At 51.5% G+C, this 27,273-nt stretch overlaps 1 protein-coding gene and 1 non-coding gene across 2 annotated transcripts in view; one reads left to right on the top strand and one right to left on the bottom strand.

Moving 5' to 3' along the window:
* TMEM132D (transmembrane protein 132D) overlaps window positions 1–27,273 on the top strand; it is a 529,280-nt gene that overhangs the window by 460,615 nt on the left and 41,392 nt on the right. Inside the window, exon 5 of the mRNA XM_074356215.1 lies at window positions 8,626–8,769. Coding sequence (XP_074212316.1) covers window positions 8,626–8,769 — 144 coding nt within the window. The remainder of the gene's footprint in view (window positions 1–8,625; window positions 8,770–27,273) is intronic.
* TRNAV-GAC (transfer RNA valine (anticodon GAC)) lies at window positions 20,953–21,024 on the bottom strand. The gene has a single exon. It is a non-coding gene; the product is annotated as a tRNA-Val (tRNA).

Consider the following 27,273-nt stretch of genomic DNA (forward strand, 5'->3'; position numbering starts at 1 on the left):
GCAGCTTTATTAATTAGGAATCTCTGAAAGCAAAAGACGTTGATTCTGTTTGTGGTTTTTCTCAAACTACTTTTGAGGGATGGCTGACGTATGAAACAGTGCACGTATTTAATGTGTACGACTGGACGGCTACACATCGATGAGGCCGGCGCCGCCGGCAAGGCCATGGACGCGTCCGTCATCCCCCAGAGCCACCTCTATCATGACGGTCACTGTTGTTATTACTAGCGTGTGTGGTGAGGACCCTGGACATAAGCTCTACCCTCTAAAAAGGATTTTATTGAATGAATACAGACCCTCTGAGAGACTGGCTAAAATAGGGCAGAACCAGGAGCTCAGTGCAAATGAGTGTCAGATAAGAGGACAGGCTTTTCCAGGTGCCACCAGGGGGACGAACGAAATCCAAGCCGTCGTGGCTCCTGCCTCACTGTCCTTGAATTCAAATCCCAGGTAAGAGAGCCTGACTGTCGTAAGCACCGGAGACGCCTGGCTGCTCTGACCGGGGAGAGGGCTCCTGGGACTTTCAGTCCTAAGGAGGGCGGGGGGGGGGGGGGGGCGGTTTCCCCGAAGGCAAACTGATGTCCCGTTTTGCAGAAGGAGCTGGGACAGGCGAAAACAAAAGCTGTCCATCCCAGTAACTCTTTATCTTCCTTTAAAAACATTAGCATGAAATCTAGTTCATTTCACCCAAATCCTGTGTGTTGGAGCATTCATGCCCTCGTCTTTTGTCCTCACGAGCCCCCATAGGAAGTGCTGTCTTTGTGCAAATTTGGGTGAAATCAAGCTTAGTGCGCCAGCGAACTTGCACATCCGCCTCCTCGTAACGCCCGTCTTTCAAATTCTCTCGCACTGAGTTAAGAGATGGGAAACACCCTGCCTGGACGGTAAGGGCACTGGACCTTGTGCCGCCTTGGTGAGGCACACCTCCGCGTTCACGAGGGCCGCCCCAGCCCTGGCCTCCGGCATCACGGCCGAGGGCGGTGCTTTGTTTTATCTGTTTTGCGGGAGGTTTGCCCTTCTGCCCGCCTCCGGCGGTGGGCTGCTCGAAGCTTCGTCCGCGATGCTTTTGTCTAGAGAGGAACCAGGGGATGCAGCAGACCCTCTGTTTATTCTGTTTTTTTCCACCCTTATCATCAAGTTTAACTTCTGTGGAATCATCTCAGAACCACATATTAAAATGATCTCCAAAGAAGCCACAGTGATGTTTAAGGCCAAAAACTGGGTTTTTTTTTTTTTCCTCATTAGAGGCAATAAGCAATTTAACTTACTCCTTTCAGCCTCAGACCTGTGAAAAATGATGAGGGTTTTTTTCCCTTCCAGGTCGTGTCAGATAAGATTGTGATTATCTGTGAGTAACAGCTCGTAAAGAAGGAAGGAAGGAAGGAAGGGAGGAAGGAAGGGAGGAAGGAAGGAAGGAAGGAAGGAAGGAAGGAAGGAAGGAAGGAAGGAAGGAAGAGAAAAGAAAGAAAGAAAGAAAGAAAGAAAGAAAGAAAGAAAGAAAGAAAGAAAGAAAGAAAGAAAGAAAGAAAGAAAGAAAGAAAGAAAGAAAGAAAGAAAGAAAGGAAGGAAGGAAGGAAGGAAGGAAGGAAAGAAGGAAGGAAGGAAGGAAGGAAGAGAGGCAGGGGAAAGGGATTAAATAGGCAGGATCTTTTTTTAAATTTGTTGAGGTTTAGTTGATTTGCCATGTTGTGTTAGTTTCTGGTATTCAGCACAGTGACTCAGTCATACATTTATATATGTTCTTTTTCAGTATACGTTATTACAAGCTACTGAATAGAGTTCCCTGTGCTCTACAGTAGGACCTTGTTGTTTATCTGTTTTATATACAGTAGTTTGTATCTGCAAATCCCAAACTCCTAATTTGTCCCTCCCCACGCTTCCCCCTTTGGTAACCGTAAGTTTGTTTTCTGTGTCTGTGAGTCTCTTTCTGTTTTATAAATAAGTTCATTTGTCTCATATTTTAGATTCCTTATGTAAGTGACATCATGTGATATTTGTCTTTCTCTGTCTGACTCACTTCACTTAGTATGATCATTTCTAGGTCCATCCACATGGCTGCAAATGGCAGTACTTCATTCTTTTTCATGGCTGAGTAGTATTCCATTGTATAAATATACCACATCTTCTTTATCCAGTCATCTGTTGATGCACATTTAGGTTGTTTCCACATCTTGGCTACTGTAAATAGTGCTGCAGTGAACATTGAGGTGCAGGTGTCTTTTCAAATTGGAGTTTTCTCCAGATGTATGCCCAAGAGTGGGGTTGCTGGGTGATATGGTAAGTCTATTTTTAGTTTTTTGAGGCCCCTCCACACTGTTTTCCACAATGGCTGCACCAGTTTACATTCCCATCAGCAGTGTAGGAGGGTTCCCTTTTCTCCACACCGTCTCCAGCATTTATTACTTGTGGACTTTTTGATAATGGCCATTCTGACCGGAGTGAGGTGCTACCTCGTTGCAGTTTTGATTTGCGTCTCCCTAATAGTTGGTGACGTCAGGCATCTTTTCACATGTAAGTGGGCAGGGCCTTAGTCTTCTCTCCAGTTGTGTGCAGAGGGAACAGTCCGAGGCTAGTGCTGCGGTGCACCCAGCATGCAAGCTCCTTCTCTCTGGGGCTCAGTCCTTGCACTCGTCCCCTGGCCCTGCTGTAACAAAGTCCCTTGGCATGTGGTGGCTTAAAACAACGGAAGTTTCTTCCCTCAAAAGTCAAGAATCCCCAAGTCCACAGTCAAGTTGTCCAGAGGACCAGGCTCCCTCTGCAGGCTCCCGGGGAGCAGCCTTCCCGCCTCATCCAGCTCCCGCTGGTGTTGGCAGCCTTGATGTGCCCATCTCCGCGTCCATCCTCACGGGGCCATCCTCCCTGTGCCTCCAGATGCATTTTCACTTCCTATGAGGACATAGGATAAAGGCCCACCCTACCCTGGAACTACCTCACTTCAACTCGTTATATCTGCAAATAAGGTCATATTCTGAGTTTCCAGGTGGACAGGCACTCTGGGGGATGCTATTCACTCCCTCACAGTCATCATTCTCCTTTGTGCATTTGTCACACACTTGGGGGGAGCCTTCTAGGCATCAGACCCTGTTGTAGACCCACCTAAACCTAGAGCAAACGCAAGAGGCCGGCGCTTATCCTCATGGTATGGCTGAGAAAATTTGGGCACCAAGGGTTAAGTGAATGGCTTGAGGTCACCCAGTAGGTAGTGTTAGAAGTGGGGCTGGAACCCGGCAGTCCCAGGAGAGCATTCCTGCGCTCAGCTATGGCACTACACTGAACCGTGTGGCCCTTAACAGCATCCTCCAGCTCTGGGGGTGCAAGATGCAGCCCCAACTCCCGGATCATCTGTGCAGAGTGGGCAGGAAGAAAGGAAAATGCAAAACAACCTTCAGAATTAGTTTTTTTAAAAAACAGACTTCTTTGGAAGCTTCACCCAGTGACTTCCATTTATATCTCCTGGACCAGAACTGTGTTACAGATTAAGGGGCGTCAAAAAATATATATAATAATTTTAGCGGAGCATTTTACAGCCTCAAACAAAATTGGCATTTTGTTAGGTAGGCGGGAAGGCAGAATGGCACTGCACACAGCCATCTCCGGACGTGTTTTCGAAGGTCTCCCGATGTCATGTTTTCCTGTACCCATCTCCTTCCCCTCCCCTCTTTTAAAATTAAGTTTCAAGAGTGCATTTGAATAAATGGCTGTGCTCATACCCAAAGGGAACATCGGAACATGGGAAGCATGAGGAAATTCTTTTAAAAAACAAACAAACACTCTGATTTTTGGTTCCAACCCGCCAGACCTCCATCATGACAAGTTGTTTCACAGTTACGTAGCGGCAGACTGTCAGTGCTCTGCGCGTTTCCTGACACCATTCCACAGCAGAGGGCTCCAGACCAGCTCCGCGCCGCTGTCTGCCAGGAGCTCTCGCTGAGACTGTAGAAGGCTGCCTGGCCTGCACGCGCGGCAGGCTGGCTGTGCCAGGGAGTGGCCAGCCCCCAGGAGCCGCCTGCGGGAGCTGATGTATAAATACCCCAGCTCCGTCGCCCCTCGGTGGAATTATTTTCAGAGGTGTATGTTGGATAATTTCCCTGCAAGGAAATATATGAGGATACGTTACAATATATTGAAATATACAAAATGCATGATGTATTTCATAATATAGACCAGTCCCCGCAGGAGGGGACTGGTGGTCACTGGCATGATACGCACTCTCACTGGCTGCCTCTTCTTCCCTGAACCACTTCCCCACTCTCTTACTGAAGTTTGCTGAACCTCGCAAATCAATTGCCCTTGAATCCTTGTCCCAGCATCTATTTCTAGGGGCTCTCCAAACTAAGACGTGGGCCATCATTTCTCCAGCAAAATGAGGACAGTTATTGTTTCCTTGAAATAGACAGTGATGAGTTACAGCCCAATAAGAGGCTCTGTGGCCTCACTGACGAGGTCGTCCCTTTTCCCCAAGACACAGTCGGCGTCTCCTCCCCGGCTTCACCTCCTCCCAGCCTCTCATGAGCCTGAAGTCACACGGCTGTGTTGTCAGGTCTCCAGGAAGGCCGTACTGGCAAGAACAGAGTTTCCAGGTGGCCGAAGGGGAGCATGGAGCTACCAGTAAAAATCGAGACAGAACTTTATAAAGAGATGTCTGTCTTCATTTCCTAGGCTCAGGGGCTGTGATGAGGTGAGCTCATGGCAGTGTTAGCAAACTCAGGTTCTGCTGCTCACTGCTCAAAAGCCAGTAACTGAGAGGCAAGTGTTGATGGAAAGGAAAGGTGCTTCATCAGAAAAGCCAGCGATCTGGGGAGAAGGGGGACTCATGTCCCAAGACCAACTCCAAAGAGTCTGCTCAGCCAGGACAGCTTTAAAGGGGAAAAGGGGGGAGACCCTCAGGAGGCACTGGGGCAGGAGCTTGGTCCTGCGCCATCTCCACTGCGTGCAGACCGGCTGACTCTCCTCAGATGTTACCTTGTCCCCGTGACCCGCCTGCAGGGATGCTAAGCGGGCAGTGCGGGGTGGAGAGCAGGTCATTCTTAAACGGCTTGACTCCTCATTCTTACTTCTTCTCATCCAGGAAGAGGATGAACAGTCCAGGCGAGGCATGGGCGCATTCAGGAGAGCGCAAGCCAGGAGTCAGGCTCAGTCGCCTGGTGACCTCCTTCCTGTAACTAGGTCCTCTGCAGGTTCGAGGGGGACAGAAACGGGCCAACAGGAAAAGGGGAAGAGCTGCCTTCAGCAACAAGGCAGCTGAGCCTTCAAGGGTTTTATAGGATCACACGTCAACCCAAGCCAAGGCTCTGGTCTGGAGACTTGTGACCCGTCCACATACCCCTCAGCTCCTGGAGAAAGCAAACCAGGCACAAGAGAAGGTTCTCGATGTCAAAGAACTGGAAATGCACAGAGGAAGCAGGGCAATGCCTGGAAGTCCATCCCTCCCCAGTCAGAAGCTGCCAGCAGAACGAGGCGTTCCGTTCGGAGGCAAACCCCCAGACACGCGGGCTCACGGCGGCTCCCCACTTACCCTGGGGCCGCCTCCCACGACGCTGACCTGACAGTGCGCGTGTTTTACAGTCTTCTGACTTATGTTGTTGGAGCAGACGTGCTCGCTACTTTTCCACCATTGATGTGCAAAATTGTTTTCTCTGAAACTGGTGTCAGACGTCATCATAATGCTCCCCTGGATTGTTTTGTTTTGGTTTTTTTCCCCTTTGAGATGGGCCAGTTTGGACCGGAGACTTAAAATACATTTTCCCATTTCTTCCCAAAATGTGGATAGTTCCTTTTGATCCCTGCCCTTCAGAGCAGAAAAGGCTGCCTGGCCTTTTTCCTCCCCAGAGGCAGCAGGAAGTAACACCACATTCTGACTTGGAACCTTCACTCTTTTACTATGTTTGTACCCAAAATCAAACCAAATCAGGCTGGGAGCCCACAGAGGAGAAAAAAAATATCAGCAATGGGATATTTGTGTTGCTGGTGGATGCAACCAGTGTCCCAGGTTCTTGTCCCATCCCAGAAGGAATTCATAGACAAGACGCAGTGGTTAAAAAAAGTAAAGTGAGGATTTATTAACGGATGGACAGGACACTCTCAGAGGAGAGCGGGCAGGCTCAGGTGGGCGGCTGCCCTGAGTTTCTTTGGCAAGTTGGGTACACAGGGTGTGAAAATGAATGGGCGGAATATTCATTGAAGAGGGAAGGGTCTGGGGTCGTGTTCCCTGATTATCACCCCAACTCCACCTTCCCAAAAGGAGGAGGGACTTTTGTCCTCGTTTAGTCTGGATCGGAAGTGTCCTGGTGTCGGTGCGTGATGGGTACTTCCGACCTGCAAGGCTAATTTTATTGAAATGAGAGCATAATAAGCAAAAGGTTGCATTTGGACATGAAATTCCCGCCTTTTCTCACCTTTCTTTGTTCATCTCCAGGCCACTCACCACCCCAAAAGGTGTGGCCCCTTATCAGCCCGGAGGGTCCTGCTTTTCCTTCTCTGCCCGGGGACCCCTTGTGCTCACACGGTGTGTGGTTCCCTGCATCCGGCCCGTGCCCCTCCTTTCTGCCCCATTCCTGCCATGTGGTCTGCGTCCCCCTTTGCCTGCTCACATCTAGCTGTCTGCCTGCTCTGACATTTGGGCGTCTGTGTGTATTCAGACAGCATGAGATTTTGAAATTCAGAAACATTAAACTGTAGAGTGTTGTCTTTTAGAATTAAAATAATGGAACAAGAAATATATATAATATATAAAATATTATCACATGTATTTATATAATATCATTATATAAAAATAAATATTATTGTGTATATTATATATAATCATATCCAAAGGCTAAAACCAAATGAGCTCTTTATAAAATGGACCTCATCCTGCAAAATAAAAGTAAGATCTTACATAAGAAATGGAAGGTTAACATAAGGCAAACGGTTATGTAACCTGAAGATGGTACCCGTCCGTGCCTTCTCCTGGCGTGTGGCTAAACGGGCGTGTGTGATTTTGCACAAAAATCAGATCGACGAGGGTCCTCGCAAGCCCATCCCTAAGAGGTGTCAGTGCCTCCGTGACCAGCTCCGAGCGTCCGCCCAGACGTGTTGTTGCTGCCCCAAGGCTGGGCCAGGCAGGTCCCCACGTCCAGGAGAAGCGCAGCGTGCAGGCCGGCACCACTCCTCCTAGGAACCCGGCCGGCACGTGATGAGTGGGGACTGAGCAAAGACCGCTGCGGGCTGGGGCCCGGTGTCTCGTTATACAGAGGCTGTGGGTTATATGGGGACTTCGACCTTCACGGGGTGGGGGGAGTCAGTCCCTCGGAGAGGAATGAGGTGGAATGAGAGTCCTGCTTCCTGGGGCTCCGTGTTCTCCTCTGAGAAGCGGGCTCATGTGGTCTCCCAGGACCCCAGCAGTTCACAAACTGCAGGCTCTGAGAGGAACTGACGGGAGGGTGTAGCTCGGAGGTTGAGCGCACGCTTGGCACGCACGAGGTCCTGGGTTCACAACAAACAAAAACAAAGAGTAACTGAGTTAGGCACGGGGTGTTGGGGAGAGGGGTGCAGAGTAAGGATTATTGCTCAGTGTCCAGGAAAAGTCCCCTGAGACACCCAGTGTCGAGGAGGGACTCATGCCCAGAGGACCGAGCGACACAGAGCAAGGGGATGACGGTGGTGATGACAGATCCCAGGTCCCTCCCTGCCGAGTCCTTCCCTGCGCCTTCCACAGGCTGTGCACGGGGCTCTGGGGGGCAGGGCAGAGCTTCCAGCCTAGAAGAGGGACGAAGGGACCGAATAACTGAGTAAAAACAGAAGAGCAACTGTGTCAGGGACCACAAAGGAGCGGCCGTGCCTCCTCCCCCAGGCTCTCAGGGGCTGTCACGGTCTCTGCAGGGACGTCCCGAGGGACGCAGGTGTTGGGCTGAGCAAAAGGCATGTCTGAGTGAGTGCGTGTGCGTGTGCGTGTGTGTGTTGTGCACGCATGTATCACATGGATGGGGCCGTGGGAACATCACAGGGGTCATCACAGCATCCAGACTTGTACAGAGGCCAGCACCGAGCCTGGAAAATTGACAGGAAGTGAAAGAAAGCCAGGGTGACCGAGTGCAGAGTGAGGGGTCTCACAGCCTCCACCCCCCCGCCCACGTTATTACACGAATCTCCTTCTAGGACACCTTGCTCCTCTGACCAGCAGCTGACTGCTTACGTTGGAATCGTCTTGCTTGAATTCAGACCAGTTGGGGTGGCTAACACATGGGCTCAGGAGCTGAACTTCCTGGGTTCAAATCCCACCTTCACTATTTCCTAGCTGTGTGACCTTGGGCAAGTTACAAAACCTCTCTGTGCCAGGCACAAAGTAGAGCGAATATGATCACACGTTGGGATGCTGTAAGAATTTATAGGTCCATATTTATTAAGTGCTTAGGACAGTTCCTGGCACGTGGTGTGGCTTGCCAAACACGGTATCAACAACTCGCCCCTCTGCCCCCCTCCGACGACGCCCCTTCCCCATCGTGCTCCCGCTGAGGGAGTCTGGGTGAGGGCAGAGCACTCCCCCTCGGCCGCCGTGCTGAACCCCAGGCTCGCTGAGCCTGGGTGAGGGCGGGGCTCTTTGCGCACGTGGAGGGATGTGACAGAAAGGCGTGCTTGATCTTCCAGGAGGCAGACATCCTGAACACAGCCATCCTCACCGGGAAGACGGTGGCCGTGCCCGTGAAGGTGGTCTCTGTGGAGGAGGACGGCACGGTGACAGAGCTGCTGGAGTCCGTGGAGTGCCGGTCGTCGGATGAAGATGTAATTAAGGCAAGTTGACACCCCCCTGTCCCCACGGGAATCTGCTGGCGTGTCAGCATCCGTGTTCATCGACCGGCTGGGACCTCGGGGCCCCCCGGCTCCCCCCACCCCCCTCTGGTTGCCGGCCAGCGACATTCCGCGCACAGGAGCGGAGCATGCTGGGAAACGGCTCTGGGAGGAGTCCTGGGCTGGGGGGCTCTCACCTTCCGTGCTTGCAAGTGCTTTTGGCCTCTTCCCCGCCCCGGAGGGGGCTGTGGAGGGATGGCCGACCGCCACCCTGATAGAGGGTACTGTCCCTCCACCGCCAGGCGGGGGACGGGCGTCAGACGCTAGACTGGCCAGGATGCGGCCAAGGCTGTGAGATGGTGCCACAGCACAAAGCATTTGTGGGAGATGGAGGGGCGGACAGAGCATGTAATTAGGCCCAGCTTTGCTTCGGGACACCGGCGCGGGGGGAGGAGGAGACTCCGTTCTGCATCCCCTGGCCAAATTCCTCCGCTGGGGAGGGCGTGACCAGCTCTAGCTGTTTAACTGCTGAGGACTCCTCCCTTCCCTCCGGCTTCTTCTTTCTCGTTTTAAATTGAATGCAAACATCAGCCAGAACCGAGGAGCTCTGGGGTATGCGCCGGGCGGGGACTCTGAGCTTCCTCTGCCAGGCAGCCTGGCACACTTCCAGTCCGCGGGGGACAGGGGCTGCCACACGGCAGAGCTGCGGTGACAGAGGCACCCTGGCACCTCCTCCGAGCCGGCCCCCCCAGCAGACGCCCCAGGTTGGCCAGAGGTGGGTGGGACTCCCCCTGCCAACGTGGTCCCGGGACGAGCCAGAGCCCAGTCTGCCTGCCTGTCGTGCGCAGGGGCCCCCGGACCCCTCTGCCCCCATGTGAAGCCCAGGGAGCAGTTCCACCCTTGAGAAGGGCATGGACAAAATGCAGATTGAATCTCCGCTGAGCGCTGGGTCCTGGGTCCCTGTTTCAGATGTTAGGACCACGCGTTAGAGGCACACCCCTGTCCTTAGTTGCTCGGGGAGAAGGCAGAGATGTGAGAAGCAACAGAGCCGTGTGACACGCGACAGAGCGCCCCACCGCCCGCTTACTCCAGAAGCTCGTTCACATCAGCACGCGGCACATCCATCCCCTCAGCGGCCCAGACCATCCCCCCAGCGGCCCAGACCGCTATCTCGGCACCTCCTTGATTTGTCTCTGCCCACGTCCAGTCCTGCAGCAGATTCCACTGGCAGTGCCTTCTGGACACGCCCGGGGGCCCAGCCTTCTCCAAGGCGGCCCCCACCCCCCAGCCCAAGCCGCCCTCCCCTCCCCGCTGGCTTCCCGGTGGCCGCCTTTCCCCGCAGCTCTCCTCTCCCTCAGGTTCCAGTGCGGCCGGTGGGGTGATCAGAACATCAGCCTGAAGATGTCATTCCTCGGCTCAAAACCACCCGCTGGCTCCCCTCCCATCCCGAGGGAAAAGCCGAAGTGTTTCCCAGGAAGCCCGCCCCCGCCCGCCCACCTGCCCCAGGTCTCCGCTCGCCCCTGTCGGGTCCCCTCTCGCTCTCTCTGTTCCAGCCACCCCGGACTCTCGCCTTTCCGGGAACAGTTCGGACACCCTCCCCTCCCCTCCCCCCTCCTCCAGCCGCCTCCTCTCGTGGACTCTGGCTCACAGTGGCAGCCGGGCCCCCTCCCTGCTCGCTCTCCGCGCCTGGGCCTCGCCTGGGCCTCAGCTGTAAGAGAGCCTCCGGGCACCGCCACGCTGCCTGCCCCCCACCCCCGCTGACTCTCCACCCTTCACATGTGTGCACCCATGTTATCTATTTATAGGATATGCGAGACATTTATACACTAGACACATTGATAGGATTTTCAAATGCATTGTATATTGGCCATTTTAATTTTGTTTGTTGTCTGTCTCACCGGGACCGAAGCTCGGTGACAGCAGGGCGGCCTCGGTCCCCTTCATTCGCTGCTGTTCCCCCGTCGCTTACAACAAGGCGAGGCGTGTGGAGGGTACGCAGCAAATGTTTGTTGAGTGAATGAACGAACAGTGCAGGAACGAACAGGGAACCCTGAAGAGAAAGTGTATAACTGAATGGCGAGCGGGTTCTCGGGGGAAATACTGAAATCAAGACCCGAAGTTCAGCTAGATTAGAAAGACGTGAAAGGCCATCGCGGGCAGAGGGCACAGCACGAGGGAGGGTGGTCGGAGGGGTTCCCCTGGCCGTGGGGCCGCCTTCGCTTGGCCACGCTGTGAGTCCAGCTAGAACCGAAGCAGAGGGTCGCTGCACACGCTCCTGGCAGAGCCCCACCTCTCCTGCCTCGGGAGTCACTCGGCTGCTCTGCCCCGGGGATCTGTGCAAACCCGGAGAGCCTTCTCAGCCCTGCGGGGGGGGGGGGGGGTGAGCCTCCCAGGGGCAGCCCAGGCTCCATCCTCCTGAAAGCGTGTCTTCCACATGCCCCCCCACCCCCGCCGGCTGAGGCCCCCTGCAGGGCTGAGCCCCAGGTGCCCCAGGGGCAGCCAGATCAACAGCCACACCTTCTACTGTTGTTTCCTCCCTTCCCTTCCTCCTCTTCCTTGCTTTCCTTCCACCTGCCGCCAACAATCAGCCTCCGGCCCACACCTAACCCTTGTCTCAGGCTCTGCTCTTGAGCAGACTTAAGACGGCGGGACGGCAGTGCGAGAGAGCACGGGGTGCCTGGGAAACCGCTGGGGCTGATCACGGCTTAACTCTGGGAGGGCTGCTGCTCGTGGTAATGATAAAACCCCCTCCTTCTGTGAAGCGGTTACCACGTGCCAGGCACAGCGGCAGTCTTGACTTTCGGAGACGGGCCAGATCCTCATTTGAAAAATGAGGAAACCGGGGCTCAGTTCAGTAGGCAAACATCACAGGCTGATATGCAAGGAGGCATCGTTGGAGAGGAGAGTCTAACTCAGGTGCTGGAGAGCCTTGAAAGCCGGGTTCTGGGGTTGACCTTAGTCTGGCGGATGGTGGATAGTTGTTGCGCGGGTTTCAGCAGAGGGGTGGTTCACTTGATTGCATCATCATTTCATTGAACAAGCATTTATTGACCATGGTCAGGAAGTTCAACCATGATCATTGACCAGCTCGCTCTGGCCCATCGGACTTGCTCCTACTTTTTAAGATTCAGTCAAAGGTGTGCTTCCTCCATGAAGTCCTCTGTGATGATTCTGCCCTGAGTAGCTACTTCTTATCCCTGAAATCATATGCAGTTTGATCCAGATGATCATTTATTGAGGACCCTTGACATCATGGCCCCAGGAAAGCACTAAGGAAAGTAAGAAGGTGAGCGTGCCAACAAGGAAGGCCTCAAACCACACATCCCACTGGGAGCTCTAGTACTTAACCCTGCGTTAGCTTCATGTTTGCGGCGTTGTGCATGTCATTTCATTTGGTTAATCATTGCGCATGAGGGCGATTCCTGCTTTTGTGGTTTATTCCCGGTTGTGCAACTTTCAGGAAGCTCTGCTGACTCCCGTGCTGGACACTTAACGCTTTCTCTCTCCAGCTTTCATTTGCCCTTTTTCTGGTAACAATAACCTGGTTTTCTCTAGAAAATTCCTCCATGTCTTCGCACTAAATTCAGGCAAATTTTTTTCCTTTTTTTTTTTCCCAAAAATCTTTTTTCAATTTGTAAAATTTATTTTTTTAATTTTCTCTTCCAGTTTTGAAATACAGTTGACGGACAGCCCTGTAGACGTTCAAGGCGAACAGCCTAATTATTGGACTGACGTCACACAATGACTGTCACTGTAAGGTCTGTGGGCTTCCGTCACCTCGAATACGCACACCATTAAAGAAATGGAAAAAAATGTTTTCCTTGTGATGCAAATTCTGAGGATTTAGTCTCTCAACAACTTTCAAATAAAATGCACAGCAGTGTTATTACATTTATTATCCATATTTATATTTTACTTGTATCTATTATATATTCATTGTATTTATCATGTTGGACATGGCCTCCCTAGTACTAATTTATCTTATAACCAGGAGTTTGTGCTGTTTGTCTGCCTTCATCCAATTTGACCTCTCACCCGCCACCCCAGCGCCCCCCAGGAACCACAGATCTGATCTCTTTTTTCTATGAATTTGTTTGGTTGGTTGATTGGCTGGTTGGCTGTGAAGTACAGTTCACCTGCAACGCTATGTTCGTTCCTGTTACACAGCACAGGGATTTGGTATTTCTACACCTCTCAAAATCATCACGCTAAGTCACCATACAAAAACGGCACCCCGCTGTTTCCACACGGTGTATTTCATACGCGAGGCTCACTGACTTAAACCCATGCAATTTAAATGGTGTTGTGCCCACCCTGGCTTCCAGGGGCCATGGGACCAGCGTGGCCAGCCCAGGCACGGCACAGCGTCCGTCCGGGCACTGGCCTTGGCTCAGCGGGAGACACAGTCTCCAATCCCAGCCTTGGGGGTGCGGTCTGGAGACTTGGGCTGGCAGTCCTGCAGGAGCAGTACTTTCTCCCCTCCTGTTCTGACTCCCTGCCCTTGGGAGGATGTGCTGGAGTTACGCGGTACCATCTCGAGAAAGGAGCCTGCCAGGGAGTTATAAGCAACGGAGAAAGCCAGAGCCAGTGTGCAGACGACTCGAGCCCTGACCGCGCCGCTCCAGGCCCCGACCCCCCGCACCACCCCCTAACCGTGAGCCAGCAGAGTCCTTTGCTGCGAAGCGATTTGTCTTCGTCCTGTCATTCCCGGTTCCTATTTGTGCCCTAAACGACTTGAGTCGTCTTGGGAGTCATGAAATCACCGTCAGAAACACAGAGTCTCAAGGAGAGCGCTGGAGAACCTCCCCGTGTTCGGCTGCACAACTTAAAACTCAGATCCCGCAGCCCGCACCGCTGTCGCCGCGCGGTGCTGTGACTCCCAGACGCTGAGAGAGAATCACGGGGTGCAGACGCTGCTGAGAAAGCAGGCCAGGGGGCTGGGAGAAGGCTCTCTGCCACCCGTTCAGGCCCCCGGGAGACCGCCGAGCAGCCGGTCTGCCCTGGAAGCCCGTCTCCGCCGCCCCCCATCTTTCCCTTTTGATTTGCTTTCTCTTCCTTTCCCAGCCAGGGACCCAGGAAGCTCGGTCCATGGACAGGCTCCTCTCAGGAAGTTCACTGGGAGACTCATCCTCACCGAGTCGTAAATCACCCGAAGGCATGTTACCTCCTGCCTCCCAAGGGCGGTGGGGTTTTAAGAAGGCGACAGGTCCCTAGTGGACACATGTCAGATGTTGGTGGGCATATGCACTGGGACCCTTAGGGGCTGGGGATAGCAGGAAATCCCCTGACTTAAGTTTTATAAAAAAAAAAAAAAAGTGGGGCTGAAGCAATTGAAAACTTCAATCGGGACGAGCTGATGGGGATTTTATTCAGGACCTCAAAAGATACCAGGGCCCTCTCTGTCCCTCCCCCCTCCTCCCTCTCTCCATCTCTCTCCCTCCCTCCCTCCCTCTCTCGCCATCTCTCTCTCCCCATCTCTCCCTCCCCTCTCACCTTTCTTCCGCACGACTTTCATTCTCACGGAGGCTGCCCTCGTGGGAGCAAGATGGAGACCTTAGAACTGGCTCAAATGCAGCTGAAAAGAGTAAATGCCTCTAGGCGAGTCCTACGGAGATCCTGGGATCTGCTCTGATGGGACCGATTTCGGTCACCTCCTCATCCTGGAAGCCCAGACACCCTAACACACTGGTTGCCCAAGGCCTACATCACCCCAACGCACGTGAACTAAAACAGAGGGAGGGTGGTGGGGAGGGGGGCCGGGGCGCCCCCAGGGGAGGTCTTTGTGCTTTCAGCACGCAGTCAGGTGGGGGGGCTCCCAGCAGTGGAAACAGCATCCCCCAACCCCCAGCCACTTAGGGCTGGCGGGGCTGTGGGAGTTTGGGACCCCGTGGGCAGCTGCTCTACTGCAAAGCCAGCTGCGTGTCACCCACGGCGAGGACGATGGATTTGGGCTCGAGCATCCATCGCCGAAGGCTTGCTGAGCTGTGTTGAAAGTGCTCGTGTGGCTTCTAAACACTCAAGCATCTCCCCCAAACCACAGAAACGTCCTCCGGTGACCGCGAAGGGAGGGCAGCCCTGCTCCTCGCAGCCGGACTCGGCGGGCCCGCTTCATCCTCTTGCAAGATTCCGACGGCGTCAGGGCCCACGCCGCTTCTCCAACAGAGACACGCGCTGGTTAGAGACTGGGCTTGACAGAGCCTGGCACGTTCCCCCAAGGCCAATCGGGGCGACGGGAGCAGACCCCCATCAGGGGAGGGGTGCGATCTCAGTAGGGAGAGACCGCATTAGTCCCTTCTTTGTTTGTTTGTTTGTTTTTCTTTTCTCAGTCTGCTGATCCTGTACTGCGGGCAGCATTTTTGCCCCCTCCCCACGAGGTTAGCCAAGTGGCTTCCTACACACCTGGCCAAGGAATCAGGCAGTTGCAAGGGGGTCGCCTTCTCTCTCATGCTCACCGCCTCCGCTGGGGCTTTCCCTGCGCCACATGCAGGGGAACAGTTCCCAGGAAGCAGTTCAGCCTCGAGACACCGCCTCCCCCTACGTGTGAGCACACGGCGCCTTTCAGATGCTCATACGGGAGACGCGCGTTTTATTCGGTGAACAGGTATCTCTTGAGCTCTTTTGTTCAGCGGGGATGTTGGATGAGAGTGACCTCTCCAGAGACCCCTTCTTCCATCCGTCTTATGGTTCTGTTTAAAAATAAATCTCTCATATTGGAGTAGAATCTGCAGCTACAGAGTGGGGTGAAGCTCCCCGCTGGATGCAGGGCCTGGACCCAGCTTTGTCTCCCTGCCATCAGTGGAGGCCCCGCTGGATGCAGATGGAGCAGCAGAGGCAGAAGCAGAGCCTGTGGGCTGTGACAGCATCAGTTCTGCACGCACACCTGGAGCTTTTTCTTCTTATCACAGCATCCTGTTTGGACGCCAAATAATGGCGTTCCTTCCCTGAAATGGACTTCCTAGTGGCAGACTTCTTTATTGCTTGATTGAGAATAAATATTTTCACTTATAGGAAACTATTTCTCTTCCTCAAATGTAGACCCAACTTTCAGATTCCAATTCTCTTCCTCGCTACCCACCCATCAGTTTCTGACACATGATGTATCACTTCAGAATTGCTATAGTTCTTCGTTCCAGATGCAGGTTAGATGTAAAGATAAGGATTATGCCCATAATAACAATCATTGCATAGTGGAGTTTCCCTGAACCTTCATATGAAAAAGCAAGGTCATTCCAAGGATGGTGAATGGGACGTCTTACAGGACCAAAGGAAGTTTGGACAAGCAGGAGTGCCAGCTGATGATGGATATTGAACTGGTGGTTAATATTCAGAACGGTATTAAACTATAAAGAACTGTATTCTGACCGGGTTAGTCCCGGTCAGAAGAGAGTGAAGATGTGAGAAGAGGGGCTACAGAGATAATATCTTGGACGGAAAGGCAAGGTCGGGAGGAAGGAGAGCCAGCCCCGTTGCTACTCCTCCGTATTCTGTTTCCTTCATGAAGGAAGAGCTATGACAGTTAATTAGGCCTCTTTGGCAGCTGCACTGGTAACAAGAAGCCACGGGCCGTGTGCCCGTTGCACAGACACCGGGCAGGCAATTAGACTGTGCAGGCGGATTGTACCCTGCTACTTCCGAGACGCGAAGGATCAAAACGACAAAAGTCAGACTTCAGAAGTCAAACAATACACTCGTGGCCCCCCAAAGCCCCAGTTTAAACGATTTCCAAGAGTAATTTTCACTCCAGGTCAATGAACCTTCCTGTAGACCTTCACTCTCAGGGACCGTGCTGGGAACATGGTTATCTTCGGTCATTTATGTGTGGGTGTGACTGATAGATTTGGAGAAATTCTGGACTAGGGACAAGTCTAACTCGTGTCTGTATTCCTGGACTTAACTGAGGTCCTGGCACAGAGTAGTCACTTAATACATCATTGTTTGTTGAATGAATCAATGGTAAAATAAACCCGGGGCTGTATTAAACATTGATAAGCATCCAGTGAGGTATAAAATATAAGCTTCTGCATTCCCTTCCGATGGTATTTTCCTTTAAATTGACTTTTTGTTAACACGCGTACTTTGTGTAAATTTGGATTTTGGATGTATTATTCTCAGGGTGCCAGGAAGCATCACCTCGACACACCTGGAGCCAGGTGCACATTATGAGCCAAAGGCCTTCTGGTGGGCACCACCTGGTGGCAGAAGCCCAAATTGCAGGCATAGTACCTTCCAGGATTCTAATGCTCGTAAGGGGAAGCCTTTTGATTTCTCTTCCATTTCTGTGATGGAAATTATTTCTTTGACTTATGATATATAAACACATTGCTTCTTTTCCCTCTATATAGTTTTTTTTTAACTTTATTTTATTGAGTTATAGTCAGTTTACAATGTTGTGTCAATTTCCAATGTAGCGCACAAATATATTGTTATATGAAGAAGGAAACTGCGTTGACAACAGGTGCATTAAGGCACGAGTCATGGGCTATAAGCCCTTTTAAATCCCCTAACCCGATGTGCACGGTGAGGATGCGTGTCATTGGCGCAAAGCCGTGGCACTGTTCTTTTGAAGCCCAGCATAAGGATGGCAGTGTTTCGCGTGATGATTTAGGAGTCAGACCTCCATTGGTGGTAAAGTGAGGCCTGCAGCAAGCAGCCAGCTCCAGCATCCCATCTAAAATGTACCCGAGCGCACAGCACACCTGCTGTGATTCGAACCCCAGTGTTCGTCAGAAACTCGCATTAATGAAGACAGCAGTGGATAATTAGTGCCAACCCAGCCGCACAGCCCTGTCTGCCGCTTCTGCGGAGGTACATTAACAGGGGGAGAAAGGATGGCAAAAACGTACGTGTAGAATCCAAAATCTGAGATTATACTTAGCCCAAAGGGTTGTTTTTGCCCCCTTCGCTATTTGTCTTTCAGGGCCCGGCACCGAGGGATTCGGACTTAGCAGAGATTGACACAGAGTCTTGGCTTTAATTTTAGGGTGAGTTACAGAAGCTTCTGCTGGCCTTCCCCCAAGGGAAAGGTCTTTGAGCCAAGAAGAGAGAGAGAGAGAGAAAGTTCTGGGAGGCATGATAAGTGTTTGAGACCCAGACAGACACCCAGCTTAGGGCCCTTCCACGTAAAGCCAGTGACGGCTTTCTGACTCTGGAGGCAGTGGCCACAGGCAAGGAAGAGAGGCAGCGTGGCTTCAGATCCCAGATGCAGACCCTCTCTGGACCCTCGAATCTCCGAGCGGCATTTCTCACGACTCATTAACTGGACGGAGGGTCCAGAGATCCATCCCAGCTAAGACCTCCCCAGGGGCCTAGACACAGGTCAGGCTGTAGGGACAGTGACGTCCAGCCCGGGTCGTGCTCAGGTGCTGGAGGACCAGAGGGGAGCACTTCAGCCACCACTGGACACGGAAATACTTTTTTTTTTTTTTTTTACGGAATCAGATGAAGACTTTCGAGACCCAAAGGCCTGAAGACATGATGGAGGCTCCCATATAATATTCAAAATTAAACAACGCTGAAATCTTTGTAACCAGTCCAACGAAGAGCTTAATCATAAACCTAAATCATTCAGCAAATACTGGCTGCGTTTTCGTTGCATAAAAGGCACAGTCCAGGGCCTGGGGATTCAGCAGAGGGCACAACGAAGTCCCCGTCCTCGCAATGCAAGGAGCGAACGGGGACCCTGCTTCCACACACGCACACGCTCCCTGTGTCCTGTGTGTCTGCTTCACAAACGCACTTCCTGTATGTGCTTTTCCCAACAGGGGAGGAAAGTAGGAGATACCTTCTCATACCCTGTGCGACCTGTAATGGACAGACAAATGCACATTCTACGTATACATGCTTTTATACGTGTAGCTTCACGTATGTAGTTCCCTCCGTGGAGGTGAAAAATGCGATCTACATTTTATCCTACTTATAATGCAATGTCCTATTTGCATATTACCTGTTCACATAGTAATATACACATTGCATATAAACAATTAAGTGTATTATCTCTATATAAACTTCCTATAGGACATAAGTATTTATCTATAAATATATACAAATAGAATAGAATGAATAGCATACAATAGAATAATACAGTAAGTAGAATAAAATATATAAATATATGTAAATAGACCAGTAAATATATTTATAGATAAATACAGACATTTATCATCTGTGCGTCCTTTACAGTGGAGGAAAACAAGACATCCTCCTCCTTTTCTGTGTATCCTTCACATGTATTTTTTTTCATATATAGTATGTGTATCCTGTTACTATGTAACAGTTTCACATACGTGAGTATCCTGTTTATATATGTGTGTTCTGTGGCCTGCATACGTGTAGTATACATGGCCTACATCCTACAGAGCAGCTCCAGGGTATAAATGCCTCATTTCCATATATATATTCTATATATCCCATATGTGTGTAGTCAATATGACCTACCTCCCCTACAATAACTCCACATATAAGTACCCTAGTTGTATGTATTGTTTGTATGTGTCCCATATGTCCTGTATCCCATGTAACATTTTCCCGTGTGTATCCCACGTGCCTCCTCTGTGTCTGTGCAGCAGGGTGCACGCGTGTACGCACACGTGTGTGTGTACATATAAAATCAGCACGCCTCCTGAAAGGGTGACGCTGGGTCCAGATCTAGAGGCTGAGCGAGCAGGTGCTGTGGTTGCAGAGGGGGACTACTGCAGCCAGGACAGGCCTGGGGAGGCAGCGCCTGGGGAGCTGGGGAGCAGTGGACGGAGGCGGGCCCAGGAGCCGGGAGCGAGCGGCGGTGAGCGGGGCAGACCCCGGAGAGCCTGTCGGGAGGGAGGGAAACCCGGACCATGCCTTCGCTGTGAACGGGGCCTGGACAAGAGCAGGGGCGCGATCCGTCTCAGGATGGCCGGAGCTCTTTGGCTGCTTGGCCAACAGACGGCTAATGACCGGGCTGGCTTGAACCCCCCGAAATCTGTGTGAGCTTCCCACTGCTGTCGTGAAGAAACACACCAACGCACTGACTTAAAAGAGCACGTGTCAGTTGCCTTACAGCTGCGTGGGTGCGGCCGGCACGGCTGAACTCATAGCATCGGCAGGGCTGCTGCACTTGGGATGTTTCTGGGGGAAAACCTCTTTCCTTGACTTTTCCATCTTCTAAAGATGTTGGTCCAAGGATACCAACTTCCAGTTATAAGATGAGGCAGTTCTGCAGAGCTGACGGACAGCCTGGCGATTGTGGCTAACGACAGTGTATTGTCTCCTTGACAGCCACTAACTGGACAGGTCTTAAATGTCCTCACTACGAAAGGAAAGCGTGGTCATCACGTGCGGTGATGGAGGTGCTAACACCTTCTTATGGTCATCATCTCACAACGTATAGCGTGTCAGATCATCACGGTGCACACCTTAAACTTACACGGTGTTACGTGTCACGTGTATCTCAATAAAGCAAAGTGATAAAAAACAGAAAAAAGAAAAACTAGCCCAAAGCAGGCTTAAGATGGAAACCAGAGGTTATTCCAGTTTGGTGTCTCAGTGAAAGCAAAACGTGTAAAAACAAAAAGAGCTAAGCACCCCTGGAATAACGAAATAATAAAACAGAACACAATTAAACAGGAAAGTCAATAGTACTTATAGATGTGAAAGACAAAGTCGATTTTCATAGTTCATCCGATCCATCCATCATTGGTTTCCACATTGATTTCAAATAACCGCAAACAAAACAAAATGCTGCTACGATGTGACCCAGGACTGACGCTGTTGATTGCAGAGCGCATCCTGGTTTCAGAGACGTCACAACTGGGAAGGAGGAGAGAGCAGTCCTAGGACTGAGGACATTCAGTCGTCCTTCCCGGGGCAGAGTCCTCGGCTCATAAAGTCTGCATTAGCGGAATGCTTTTAAAAAGGTCGGTTTGGTTTTTGTTTTGTTTTCCAGTAAAAAGGTGCCTCTAAATGGGCAAGGGAGGAGGCGTATTGGCTAAAACCTCGAAGATGATCCCATTTAAAAATTAAAATCTGCCTTTAAAAAAGTCAGTAAATAAAAGCCGCCCACAACCCTGGTCCGCCACCCCCCGCAGGGCCTGCGGAGTCACGTTTCTGACTCGTCTGTCATTCCAGGTCTCATCTCTCTCTGATTCTTTTTCTTTAACAGTGTTTTCTGGGGCAGGTAATTAGATTTATTTATTTTATTATTACTATTATTATTACCAGAGGCACTGGGGATTGAACCCAGGACCTCATGCATGTCAGGCGTGCACTCTACCACTGAGCCATACCTCCCCACCCCCATTCTCTTTCTCTGCCTCCGTCTTCCACTTCGAAGGGCCCTCTGGCAGCGCAGGGCCACCTGAGTAACCCAGGATGAGCTCCGGGTCTCACGCTCAGCTCATCCCAGAGCTGATTCCACCTGCAACCTCCATTGCCCTTTGCCGTGTAACCCAGCACAGGCAGAGCTTCCAGGGACCAGGACGTTGACCTCCTTGGAGGGTCACGTACACCCTTGGCTCCTGGCTTGGAGGTGATGCAACAGGAGAGAGAAAAACCAGACGTGGCCTCCCGTGGGTCTCCCTGGCCCCGCACAGTCTTCCTCCAGATTGAACAGCACACGATTTTAGCCATCACTGGGGATGGCTGGGCTGGTCTCCGGGCCAGCACAATCCTCCACATCTAGCAGCACTTTGCAAGAACCCCCGTGGTGGCCGCCTTCCACATTCCTCCGTGTGTCCCTCTTGCCTCGCAGCCCACTGGTCTCCAGCAAGCCTGCCTCACCCCACCACATCATCGCATCTCTCGGCCCTAATTCCGAAGCCTGAGCAGAAACCCTCTTCCTTACTCCTCGGCAGTAGGAAACTTGAGAGTTTTTACAGCAAACCATCCTTCAATTTTTACGTTCATTATCTGCAAGCAGGACTGGGCACTTTGGTTGGTCCAAGGGCTCCCCAACTTTCAGATTACGGGTCACCAGGCTCTGACTTTGTGAGTCTGGACACCTCCAGATGCTATCAGTGGCCCTTTGGGGGCTTCCTTCTGACAGCTTGACGGAGAGTAACCTCCCAGCCGCCTCCTCCCCTCCCTCATGTGGGACCGAGGACCAGAGAGCACTCCTCTCGGGAACCCTGCCCTCCCCCTGCAGGGCAGCCTCTTATCCTGCCATCTTGACCCCTTGGTTGACCAGCCATGGGTGGCTTGAGTGTGTCTGGGGACAGTGGTTCCCTCCACCAAAATACTACACTTAACTGAAGAAGCGGGTTCGTGGAGGAGGGGAGAAGAAAGGAAGCTCAGACAGCACAGACACGCCGTGTCTGAGATATCAGGCACTGAGGGAGTCACATGGTGGGGACTGCCATTGAGTAGATTCCTCACGCTGGGCCATTTTTGAGAACAAAAGGAGGCACGCTTCATGCAGGCAGGTATAAAGCTGACCTGTCCTGGGCCAACCAGGAGGTGCGGTCACCCTAACTGTGGGCCAGGAGGGTCTGCTTCCCTGGGTGGGAGGGGTCTGGCCTTTAGGGGGAAAGTGCTGAGTTCAGAGAAACTGAACAGTGAGCGCTCGTGGGTCGGAACTGGGACATGGTGTCTCACTCAGTGGCAACCGACAACTTAATGCCATTTTCAAAAGAAAAGTCACCCCCAAAGTAAGACTTAGAAAGAACACAACGGTGGTTTTGGAAGATGTCCGGGGCTCACGCAGTGAACCACACAGTTTTAAGGAACATTCTTGCCCTGGATATTTTTATGCAGCGTTTTCTAAGGTAGAATACAGTGTTTTTTTCTAGGTGGTGAGAACATTTCCTATAGCAGTAGGTTTATATTTACTTTAATGTTTACTAGAAGAGCATATGGCTGGGACGTCCAACTGCGATTTCTTGTGTAGTCTTCCTTGGGATCAGACTAAATTTAAAAAGTTGTTAGTATAAAGAAGACACCCATCAGTAGACGGTGACACAAGTGGCGTGTGGGTAGAGGAAATAGCGAAGGTCGTACCCAGGTGACCCGACCTGGCTGCTCTGATGTATGACTTCATTCACGTGGAGGAATGGCTTCCTTTCTCAGCAAGCCCCGGGCACCCTCTTCGTGGAAGCTCGAGGTCGCTCAGTTTTGTGCTTGCTGGAAGCAGGACGCTGACGAAGAGAAGGCAGGGAAGTCCCAGCACCCCCAGAAGGCGGGGCGTCACCGGCCATCACTTCTAGCTGCCGAGGTGCGGTGCTTCCAGGCGGTGCCACTCGGAAGCTGAGTGGGTGAGTCTTTTAAAAAGTAAAGGTTCTGGTTGAATGATTGTGCTCATTTTTAAATCGCTTTGAGGTCGTGCTGTTCCAGACTCCAGTCCCGCTCTGCCTGCCTCCTCCGTCACCACCGCCGCATCCCCGACACCCTCACCTAAGCCCTCCAGCCTCCTTCTTCGTCCAAGACCCTGAAGCTCCTTCCTTGGTCTTCTCCCTTCTCCCCTCCTCCCTCTGTTACCTGCTAGGGCCAGGCGTCCTCCGCTGCAAGGGGCCTGGCACGATCAGAGTTCGCCTGTGTTTTGCGTGACAGCCCAACCTTGTCGTTCGTTGTCACCCTCCATGTGGTGATCCCGGGCCCAAGCTCCTTCCATCTTGTGGCTCCTCCACCCCCTGGGGCTCCTCTGGCGCCACCTGCTGGAACCGCTGCGGGCGTGCAGAGCCATGAGCGACGGTTAGTGGCAGGACTTGAAAACGACACAGCTCTGCTCGCCGCCCAGCAGCTGGAGCACCGTCACGGGTCCTCCCTGACAGCGGAGGTGGGGGGGCGAGCTGTGCGCCCACCAGGAAGCGGAACAAAGACGCACCCGTGGGGCGGAGGGGACTCAGATCGCAAGACTGAGGGCCCGCAGCAGTTAATTATTTACATTAACTGTTCCACGTGAGAAACGTGATTTACTTAATCTTTTCACAATCTGTAAAAATATTGCACCGAAAATGTCTTAAATACTTAGTTTTAATTTAGTGTGTTCTGAACCTGCATAAGGTACGCATTATGCAAAATCAATCCTGAAAAAAAGCAAAACTGCCATCTTTGCAATGTATTTGCAGTGGCTGTTACGGTTTAGCAAAGGACGATGAGTGTGCTAGCCCTCAGGGGTCACTGTGGTCCTGGGACCGTGCTGAGCACGTACACCTGTGAGCTCACTTCACCATCATAAGGTAGGTCCCAGGTCACCAGTGAAGAATCTGGGGCACGTGCCCAAGCTTGGATGCAGACCGTCTGGCTGCAGCATTCACCAGGGTGCCCCTCACAGATGAACACAACTGGTGATGAACCAGGAGCCGAAAGAAGGAGGAGACAGGAAGTGGGGCCCCGTGAAAGGGCAGACTGCCCGGAGGGATGGAGTGGGCGGTCACGCGGAGGGGAGGTGCAGAGGGGCAGCCTGGCGCCCTTTGCTCCACGGAGGGTTCCAAAAAGATGAACAAATCAAGCCCCCCCCCCCCCCCGCTTGGACCGACTCCGCATGGGACTCCCAGGGGCTCCTGAAGGAAGGGTCTGGCATTTTGCAGACTTCAAGCCTCTCTGAGCTCTGCTGTCAGTAGGAGTCAAGGAACTCAACACCAGATCTTGACTTTTTAATGCAACCCTTGACAGGTCTGAGGATTTCTTGTGGCAACTAAAGTTAGAGGTTCCTGTGGTGTTGTCGGAGTAAAATCACTTCATTAAAGCAAGACACATCTCCAGGACCTCCAGACTGCTTCAGAAGCTCTGCATGCAGTACATTCCAGAGCAAAGTTGCCTGAATTCAGTGATATGGGGATGGATAGATAGATAGATAGATAGATGATAGATAGATAGATAGATAGATAGATAGATAGATAGATAGATAAATGGATAGAGAGATGGATGGATGGATGGGTGGAGAAGTAGATGATAGACAGATAGATACGTAGATACGTAGATAGACAGATGGATAGAAGATAGATAAAATAGACAGATGACGATGATGGGTGGATGGATGGATGGATGGATGGATGGATATAAACATTAGGCATTCCTATGAGAAATCTTAAATCAACTGATTTTGAGACGCAAACTTAGAATGTTGGACATAATGTTACCAATTGTTGATATATTTGGAAACACCTGGGAGAAAGCATTAACTTCCTAGGTGGGCAAATTAGTCAGGAATCTGCCATGTGAAAGCTTGTTTTCATCAGTTTTTTGTTTTCTTTTGTCTTGTTCCAAAAGCTCTTTTAAATTGAAAATGCAATTCTTTTTTCTGTTCTGCCACACCCTTAGTCTTAGTGCTGACAGATAACAGAAATTGCCTTTTCTTGAAACCTTGGGAAGGCTGTTTCATATATAAGGGATCCTTTGTGCCGCCGAGTACCTGGGTACCATCTCGTCCATGTCTGTGGGGTACATGAGCTCCCACATCTTCTGTTTCTGGAGGTAGAACTGGGAATTTTAACCTTTAAGGTCAGCTTCAAGTTCAAGTCCAAGGCTACTCTGTAAGTTTGGAAAACAAACAGGGTCAGCCCAGGTTCAACGCAGCTCGTGTTAATTGGTTTTAGCCTTGGGATTCTGTGAAATAATTTCCATCTAGGTTCTGTTTTTGCTTTGCTTAGTGAACTTGTTCCTCTCCCATCGTGTGGGGCTCAGCCACAGGTCAGCTCAGGTGGCCTGAAGTGGAAACACAAACCCCCTCTCCCTGCCTTCGCCCAGACACCTGTCCTGCTTTTCCCTGGAACCACGTGCATCACCTTTCTGATGAAACGGGCAAAGATGGTTTTGCAGGAAAGAGGAAGCATATGAGGGGAGCGGCACGAAGTCCCCTCTGAGTCAGACTCAGCACCTTAGCTGGATTAACTATCGATGGACAGTATGGGGCCAAAGAGAATAGGCCACTGGAAAAAAAAATAACCCCCAAGGTCATGATCACAAGCGTATCTTCTTAAGAGTGGATTGTGCCTGAGGCTGGGTGGTCTTGGGCATCACATTATAAAAGCCATGAGGAGACTAAACCATTGTAGTTACCTGCATCCCCTGAGCCCTTCTGTAAGTTATGGAAACCCCATAAGTGTGCCCAGCAGTGACACATTCCCTGCACCCCCAAATCCTGTAAGAATTTTTTCCCTACAGAATCCTGCAAGCAGGTACCCTTCTCTTTTCCTTCTAAACCTTCTAATACAGATTAACAGATACACATTGCTATATATAAAATAGATAAACAACAAAGGCCTACTGGATAGCAGAGGGAACTATATTCAATAGCTTGTAATAACCTATAATGGAAAAGAATCTGAAAAAGACTACATAGATAGATAGACAGACAGACAGATAGTCTATGGGTGGGCCTCGTCTGATCAGGTGAAGGCCTGCATAGAAAAAAGGCTGACCTTTCCCAAGGAAGAGGGAATTCCGCCAGCAGACTGCCTCTGGACCCAGACTGCAGCATCAGCTCTCCCTTGGGTCTCTAGCCTGATGATCTGCCCTGTAGACTTTGGTCCTACCAGTCTCCTCAATTTCATGAGCCAATTCCTTAAAATCTCCCTAGGTAGAGAGATACATAGGTAGGTAGACAGACAGACAGACAGACAGATAGGTTGATTGACTGACAGACTGACATTGCTATCAATAGATGCCAGCAGACATGTGTCTGTACCTACGTCAGTTACGTGTGTCTGGGAGAGTACCTGTATCGGATACTTCGCCTATTGGTCTGTATATATAATATCTCTATCTATAGCCCTGTATCTTTGCCAAATATATATTTAGATGTATAAAGATACAGATCTATAGAGAGAGATACAGATACACAGTTCTACGGACAGACAGAGCAAAGTGTCTCATGCAGACGCCACCCCAGCATCGACATCTGGCACAGACATCTACGGATGTCTACAGATACAGATGTGAATGTATGTGCACAGACACACACGGACACACACAACCTCACACATCCCGCTGGTCCCGTTTCCCTGGCAGTTTCGCCTCCCCGCCACGCCCCGTGTGGAGGGTCTCAGTCGTGTCCGTGCTCTGGTTGCTGGGCACCCCACCCACCAGGGAGGTGCATCACTTTAGCCCCACATTCCACTCACACTGGTCGCAGACGCGTCCTTCAGACCCCCGCTCGTGCCTTCGGCCGCCTGTGTTCTGTGTTTGATGCGTCAGATGCCTTGCTAGGTGCTGGGGACACTGAGATGAGTAAAACACATGGTGGCAGTAAGAAGCAGAGGAATTTGTCTCCACTGAAAGAAAACTGATTTTCCAAATCAGTGCAATAAAGTGCTCCACGGGAGGTGATAGAAAAACTGGCTGGGGGTAGCAGGCACTCACGGGATGGGGCAGTCTCATGACACGCAGGGGGAGGGTGGGCAGGGTGGCTCTGAAGCTGAACCGTCTGAGACTAAACAGGGTCTCACCCAGGATGTGTTTTTTCCCTCTGCCTAGGGTGCCTTTAGGAGAACTACATCCCAGGCAAAGGGAACGGCTCCTACCGAGGCAGAGAGGGGGAAACAGCCAGGACAGGTTTGCCTAGAGTCAGGGCTGGGACCACAATTGGAAAAAAGGCAGGAGAGG

The sequence above is a fragment of the Camelus bactrianus genome, chromosome 32, assembly GCF_048773025.1.
Source record: "Camelus bactrianus isolate YW-2024 breed Bactrian camel chromosome 32, ASM4877302v1, whole genome shotgun sequence".
NCBI lineage: Eukaryota > Metazoa > Chordata > Mammalia > Artiodactyla > Camelidae > Camelus > Camelus bactrianus.